This window comes from Mus pahari, chromosome 14 (assembly GCF_900095145.1).
Source record: "Mus pahari chromosome 14, PAHARI_EIJ_v1.1, whole genome shotgun sequence".
NCBI classification, from domain to species: Eukaryota; Metazoa; Chordata; class Mammalia; order Rodentia; family Muridae; genus Mus; species Mus pahari.
Window position 1 is genome coordinate 42560479 of NC_034603.1, and position 7372 is coordinate 42567850.

Genomic DNA, 7372 nt, shown 5'->3' on the forward strand with positions numbered 1-7372 from the left:
CTGTCTTCAGACACTCCAGAAGAGGGAGTCAGATTTCGTTACAGATGGTTGTGAGCCACCATGTGGTTGCTGGGATTTGAACTCAGGACCTTTGGAAGAGCAGTCAGTGCTCTTAACTACTGAGCCATCTCACCAGACCGGCCCTAGCTTTCAAGTGTAATGTTCTCATTGGTACTGGTATCCTTCGTGGCCAGCTTACAGGCAGTACATGGTCTGGACCCAAACCTCTTTCACTCATCTGATTCTCAGTGGCCCCCATCATTCCTGGCCTGTGGGGTTTTTTGTTTGTTTTTTGTTTTTGTTTTGTTTTAATGATAATTCTTGGGATCAGGTGTACATCTTAAGGTTTGTATGACCAACACTTTGCAAGCTGGGCTATCACCCTTGCCTATGTGCAGTTCATTAGGGACATGCTTGGGTCATCACAGGTAGAAAAGGTGATTTCGTGTGGAGAATATCTGTACTGATAGCTGGAGTATAGCAAAGGTGATAGGATTTGGAGTTTGAATCCCAACCTGCCATTACTAATGGTGTGACTCTGAGCTATGATGACCCATAGCTTGTAGTTTTCTTTTTTGTAAAGTGAAGGAAGTGGTAAAGTTTTCTTCCAGAACTGGCTTCAGCATCAAAAAGAACATGTACATAGGCCTTTGTTTCAGGCCCTGTGCTTGGGAACAGAAACCCTGAAATGTCCCTACTCATGTCCACTGTAGTGCACTTTATTAATTGTTGGGATAACTTTCTTCTTTTTTCTTTCAGTCACCTCCAAGTAAACGAAGAAAATTAGAAAAGCCAAGGAAACCTATTACGTTCGTAGTGTTGGAGTCTGTGATGAAAGAGTTATCTCTCAAAGCTTCATCTTTGGGCTCGGAGACAGCGGAAGGCATAGTGGGTGTGACAGCGTGGATAGAAAAGATCCTGACTGATCTGAAGGTGTGGCCCGCCAACTGATGAGCTTTACCGTCTTGATCTTGGGATGGGTGGGGGTTGTTTGAATGTTTGTTTTTTATTGAAGGAATTTGTTAACAAATAGGTGATTTCCTATAAAATTCTGGTTTTTCTTCCACATAGGTGCAACATAAGCGAATTCCCTGTGGAAGAGAAGAAGTTAGCCTTTTCCTAACAGCCATAGAAAATTCTTGGATTCATTTAAGGCGGAAGAGAAGAGAGCGAGTGAGGCAGCTGCGGGAGGTGCCTCGGGCTCCTGAGGATGTCATCTTAGCCTTGGAAGAGAGAAAGTCCACTCCCAAAGAGCTGAGTAGTGGCCAAGACGTGGCCCACAGCCCCCAAGAGAGTGCCCTGTGTGGGCTTGATGTGCCGGAAGGCGAGGCTGCTGCTGATGGAGGCCATTGCCTCAGCCAGAAGTTACTGTGCCAGGAGGAGACTCCCGAAGCCACGGAGGATGAAAGGGATGAGGAAAGGGCCGGCATGGAGGTCATGGAAAGTTGTCAAGGCTCCAGTGATGGAGCCCAGGACGGGGAGGCTTCTGAGAAAGGGGATCACCTGGACGGAGCGGCCGGACGTTACCTGTTTAAGTGTTTAATCAACATTAAGAAGGAAGTAGACGATGCCTTAGTTGAAATGCATTGGGTTGAGGGCCAGAATAGGGATTTGATGAACCAGCTTTGCACTTACATACGTAACCAAATTTTGAGGCTTGTTGCTAGTTAATTCTTAATTTCTTCTACAGTTAGAAAAGTGTCTGTATGGGGCTAGGGATATGAAGCAATGACCTTATGTGCTTAGTATCCAGAAGTTACCCTGTGTTGAGTCCCTTACATCTAACATCATCACAAGGGAAAAAAAAAAACATAAAATAGCTTGCTTTGGAGGTAGAGCCTATTGGGAGGCTAGCAGAATGTCACCACTGATCCATTAGTGACACCATGTGGAATCATCTTAAAAACACAAATTTAGTTGGATGTGCTCTGTGGCACTTGTAACTCCACTACTTGGAGGCAAAGGCAGGAAGATTGCTATGGGTGTGAGGCCAGTGTATGCTACAGAGACAGACACTCGTCTAAATAAAAAGAAGGAAAAAGGAAAGCAGCAGTGGGTCTATTTTTAACCCTTCCTCTCTTCACAGCAGATAAACCTAGGAGGAGCAGATCTTACTCCAGCAGTTCAGCCAAAGGCCAGAGGGGCTCCGGTGGCATCTGGTGTGGGTCAGGGCTGCCTAGAAAGTGCCACCAAGGGTTGCTTGGTGACAAGGGCAGCAGTGTTCTCCAGTGGAGTCTCTACTCATGGCTGCCTTCAAGACACCAGCTTTCTCAAGGGACCAGAATTGAGTGAGCTGGCCCCCAGAAAGGAGCTAACCTGGTGATAGGTGACGGGAGTGTCAGGGAGAGACATCTTCGTCAAGCCAAAGAGAGGGCCTGTCTGGGGAACACACGGGAAGCTGCATGTTCATCGTCACTGCTATTCTGACATTGCCTATTTGAGAACCAGAGTTGAGTAAGCAAAACTCTGAGATGTAGCTGAGGCACAAGGAGATGTATCCGCCAGCCCACCAACAGCATTGTTTTGTAACAATTGTACTGCTTTTTTTTTTTTTAATGTGAAATGGAATCTTTTGTTTTTTAATATAAGACTTAATGATTGAAAACTATTGATCCTGTTTGAATCCTGGAGTTGGGGAAATACTTTCTTGGATTTAAGTTGGGTAAATGGTCAATGTGACAACCGAGGAACTAAGTAAGGTCCTATGTGTACTAGGTGGGGAGTGGGGGTGTCACTGGTAGAACATTCACCTCAATGTATGTAGGCCCCGAGTTCTATCCTCAGAACAATAGAAAACAGGTATTTGTGTGGTGTAGACTGGAGTCTGATATGTTGACAGTTACTTGTTCACCAAATCCTACTTTTTTTGTTGGCTGCCTTGTCACTCTCTGGCTGCTTATCTACTGACATTGGACGGTACTGTGCCCAGAGTAACCATATGTGAAACACACTTCTAAAGAGAACGCCAGGGTTCTGCAGATACCTCTGGAGAAGAATCTTTGTTCTTCCGTGTCTCAGAAACAGTCTGTTGTACTGTATTCTTGACTAGCTACCTAGGGTTCACTATGGACAAACTCTGGCATCGTTCCTGATAGAGTGCCTGAGCTCTTTGGCATCCCTAAAGTAGCTAAGCTCTGTTTTCAGAGGTAGCTATACTTTTTGGCAAAAGTGTAAGGAAATGTAAATAGTGCAGTGGGATTGAAAGCTGGGAAAGAACATTTTAGCCGTGGTCTTCCAGAGATGCAGGTTTTCTTCCTATAACCCTTCCCTGGAGATCTGATCTATGACATTGTGATCAGAAACCAACTAAGGAAAAAGAACACTGTTCTAGACAATTTATCCATCCACTGGACAGCATGAAGAAACCAATATCATAAACTGTTCCCAGGTTGAATTCAGGGCCTTAGACTGCCTACATCCAGTAATTATGTCTATTTGGGAGTATGTGTATGTGAGTACAGGTGCCTGCAGAGGCATCAGATCCCCTGGAGCTGAAGTTCCAGGCACTGTGAGCTACCTGCTGTGGGTGCTGGGAACCAAACTTGGGTCTCTGCAAGAATAGTACATACTCTTAGCCAACTAGCCATCCCCCCAGCCCCTGTTGCTGCTTTTGAGACAGGGTCCCATGTATCCTCAGACATGGTGTGTATCTGAGGTTGAATTTAATATCCTTTTCTTCCAGTATCTATCCTGTGTGCTGGAATTACAAGCCAGAGTTATGTGGGACAAATGCTTGAGTGAACCTGGGACTTCTGTGTGCTAGGCAAATGTTCTCCCAACTGAGCTGCATCCTCGGTCATCAAATCTAGTTTCCTTAATGAAATCCTGGCATCTCTGAGCTCAGTGGCAGATAAGTGCCAGAGACCCTGGCAGATACTCAATAAATGTTTCTTTCATCATAGGTTAGCAGATGTTCACTGATTTTGAAACAGAAGTGGCTAGAGGTGTAACTGTAGTAGGACAGTTGCCTAACATGCACAGGGCCCTGAATTCAATCCTTAGCACTGCAAAACACACAAGTTACCTAGGGGATTGGCCTTCTAGCAGTATTTTCATGTTTTCTCCTGGTCTTTCTGTAGGTGTTTGTGGTTATTTTGAGTTGTATTGTTTAACTTTCTCTTGTACTTTTTGTTTAACTTAGTTTTCTTTTTTTTAACACATTTTGCCTGTTTAAAAAGCCCTTCCAGCACAGTATTGACTTTTGTTTATGTCTAGTTGTTAGAGAACACTTTGTGTTACTGGAGATACAAATGTCGGATCTATATCTGTGTTTCAGTCCTAGGGTTGAGACTCTAAATGGAGAAGGTTGTACAGATGCTAAGATAATGTCCTAGAATGAAAATGTTTGACACGACCACTATCGCTATGGTCCTTGAAAAAACTAGAGCTATGAGTATCTGCAGTTTTGAACACCATTTTTTTTCTTAAATTGTCTAATGAGATGACATTGTTTTGTTTTATTTCTTCAAGACAAGGCTTCTCTGTAACCTTGACTCTCCTGGAACTCACTCTGTAGACTAGGCTGGCCTTGAACTCACAGAGATCTCAGTGCTGGAATTAAAGGTATGTGCCACCACCACCTGGCAATATTGAAGACATTTTAAAGGGACATCTGAGGGTCTGGTTATATATGTGCTTTATGATTGAAGAGAAGCTTTTTAAAGAAATGAGTTATGTGCCATGGTATAGAATGACACTCTGCTTAAGGGTCTAGAGTCATGTTTGTGTTGGTGCTGGTGGGTTGATATGAAATTAAATCTTTGTGGTATTATCTTAAATTCTATTCTGGTCCCTGGAATTGGCTTCTGATCTCCTGATAGCTAAAGTGGGAACAGAAGCTGAACTTGTTTTCCAGTGAGAACTAAGGTGCTTTTGTTTAGAATCTGCTGGGTTTTGTCAGTGTGGTTCCTTCACCCCATCTGTGCTCAGCCATTCCTACATTAGAGCTTTGCTGTACTTTGAGGCCAAGTTGGCAACTCTGAGGAGGACTTTGTGCTAACCTTAAGTGTTCAGGTCGATTAGTTTATTTTAGAAAACAAACCCTTTTCGTGATGGAAATCAAAGCTTCTGTGGTCCAACAGGAGTAACTGGCCAGGTGTGGAAAGATGTGAGAGTCCCATGCAAAGGCAGCCAAAGGCCATTTTGTTTTATTTTGTTTGGGTTTTGAAACAGGGTCTCATTCATTCAGGCTGGCCTGGAACTTTTGAGATAGCCAAGGCAGGCACTTAACTCCTGGTTCTCCTGCCTCCACTTCCGCAGTTTCTGGGCTTACAGATGTTGCCATCTTATGTAGTTTTACGTGATTCTGGGGATTCAACCATGACTTTGTTAGTGTAGGGCAAGCCCTGTACAGCCTGAGCCTCATCCCTTATCAGAGAAGGGAGTAAATGCTGTATGTGACGACCTTCCCTGTAATCTCAGCATTGGTGGGGGTGGGGGTATTGGAAGGAAAAGCATCAGGAGTGGAAGGCTGAGGTCAGGGTTGGTCTTGCCTCCATTGTGAGTTCAGGGCAGAGGGAGTTGTGTGAGAAAGACCCTGTCTCTTCATAGCTTTCTTAGCTTGCAGCACTTTCTTCTGGAACCACACGGGGGCACCTTCAGATCCTTTAATCATGATCCTGAACTTCACTGTGGGAGTGGATAAAATTATATCCATATCTATGGAATTTTCTTTAAGTGTCCAGTTGTATCCAGAGAAGTACTTATGTAAACAGGTAGATGTTCACACAAAAAATTGTAAATGGGGGTATAAGGAAGAATAGCAGATTCTCCCTGTAGTCTTTATTTGGCCTGATTCCTTTTAAATGTGTGTCTTTAGTCCCACTGAGCAGTTTTTCTCTTTCTTGCCTCTGTTGACTCTAGAGCGTACGCGGCTTGAGCCTGTCTTTTGGATCCACTCTTAAATTGTTATGGGTGATGAGGATCCCAGGGATTGGGTGGTAGTAACTTGTCAAAAGCTGAGTGTTCCAGGATTGGTACGATAGAGATCTCCTAGAGAAATGAGTTTTCATCTTGCTCTGAATTTGATCTTGTTGGCAGACTAACATGGATGTGATGAGGTATTCGTAGGAAAAGTGGTGTGTGTTGTCTGTCGTTTGTTTCTATAAACTAGTTGGGCCTTTTTTTTCTTAAGGATGTTTCTGTATAGGTTAGAACGTGCATATGACTAGCCCTGTATGTTTGTAGGCGCAAGGAGAAATTCTTTGTCTCTTTATGGTACAAGGTCAGGGTCAGCAGTGACCCTTCCACCCTGTTTACAAACTTCAGTTACTGCTCCTTGAGTATAGAGGCATCCCAGGGGCACCATGAGGAGTGCCCTGAGGAAGGGGAGAAAAGGATGTGTTTTCATTGTTTTTAGGGAGTTTGTTGCTCAGAAGACTTCTTTTGCTTAATGGCCATCACCTCAGTAAAGTCCTGTCATGTCCATTCATAGAACAATTGGCCTCTTAAGGAAAGCATTAATAGTTTTGAAAGGTACTAATCATCCCAGGCGCCTTGTGTGGGTACCACTGTCCTGTTAAAGTGCCTGGCTCGGGGTGCTTGGAGCAATAGAGCTTACACATGCGTAAGATCCTGTTCTGTTCTGGAAAGATCTGCTGTGACTCACTCAAATGACTAAAACAGCGGTTCCGTTTCTTTAATTGCTGGTTGGAGCAGCTAATGCTGCCTTTGTGAGTCTGGGCTTTTACCCTGAGAAACTATGTTGTGACTGAGTGAAGACCTCGTACCTCTTTGGGATATAGGCTATCTGCCTGTCTGAGTACAAGCAGAAAGCTCAGAGCCTCTAGGCTCTCCTTGGGAGATAGAGGATCGTGGGTGTTCCTTAGCAGCAAGGAAGGTGAGCAGGAGAGCAAGGTACAGGGCTGAAGTTCAGCTTCACTCAGCAGAAGTGGCTTGGAAGTAAGCTCAGAGGAAGCCAAGCTTGTACTCAAAGTACTGTTCACCCAGGGCAGGGAACAGTGGGAGAGCGCAGCTTGGCAGCCTCTCAGGACTGGGTTAGCAGTGCTGTTCCACTCCTTATATAGGGCACCAGTTTGACTGGGCTTCGGCTTCTGGAGAGCCGAGGACTGCCTGATCTACTGAGAAGTGAGCGCCCTGTCTGTGGGAGGACCCAACAGCAGGGGACTTCAGAAACAGAAGGACACTTAAACTTGTCTTCTCTCCTTACTGTGTGGAGAGTTTTAGAGCTTTGTCAGAAAGTCTTGCCATTGGACTCAGTTGAGAAGATTAAGACCAGGCTGGCCTCGAGCTCAGAAATCCACCTCCCTCTGCCTCCCAAGTGCTGGGATTAAAGGCGTGCGCCACCACTGCCCGTGGCGAACACCTTTAATTCCAGCACTCAGGAGGCAGAGGCAAGCGAATTTCTGAGTTC

At 44.9% G+C, this 7372-nt stretch overlaps 1 protein-coding gene across 2 annotated transcripts in view; it reads left to right on the plus strand.

The window, feature by feature from the left end:
- The window catches only part of Mettl16 (methyltransferase like 16), a 54730-nt gene extending 47460 nt beyond the window's left edge, over positions 1-7270 (plus strand). Inside the window, exons 9-10 of one of the 2 annotated variants that reach the window (XM_021212314.2) lie at positions 760-933; positions 1072-2605. In XM_021212314.2, the coding sequence (XP_021067973.1) occupies positions 760-933; positions 1072-1671 (774 nt within the window). In that variant the 3' untranslated portion in view covers positions 1672-2605. Of the gene's footprint in view, positions 1-759; positions 934-1071 lie in introns of both variants that reach the window. The other variant, XM_029546412.1, reaches the window with a different exon arrangement.
- Positions 7271-7372: the final 102 nt, after the last annotated feature.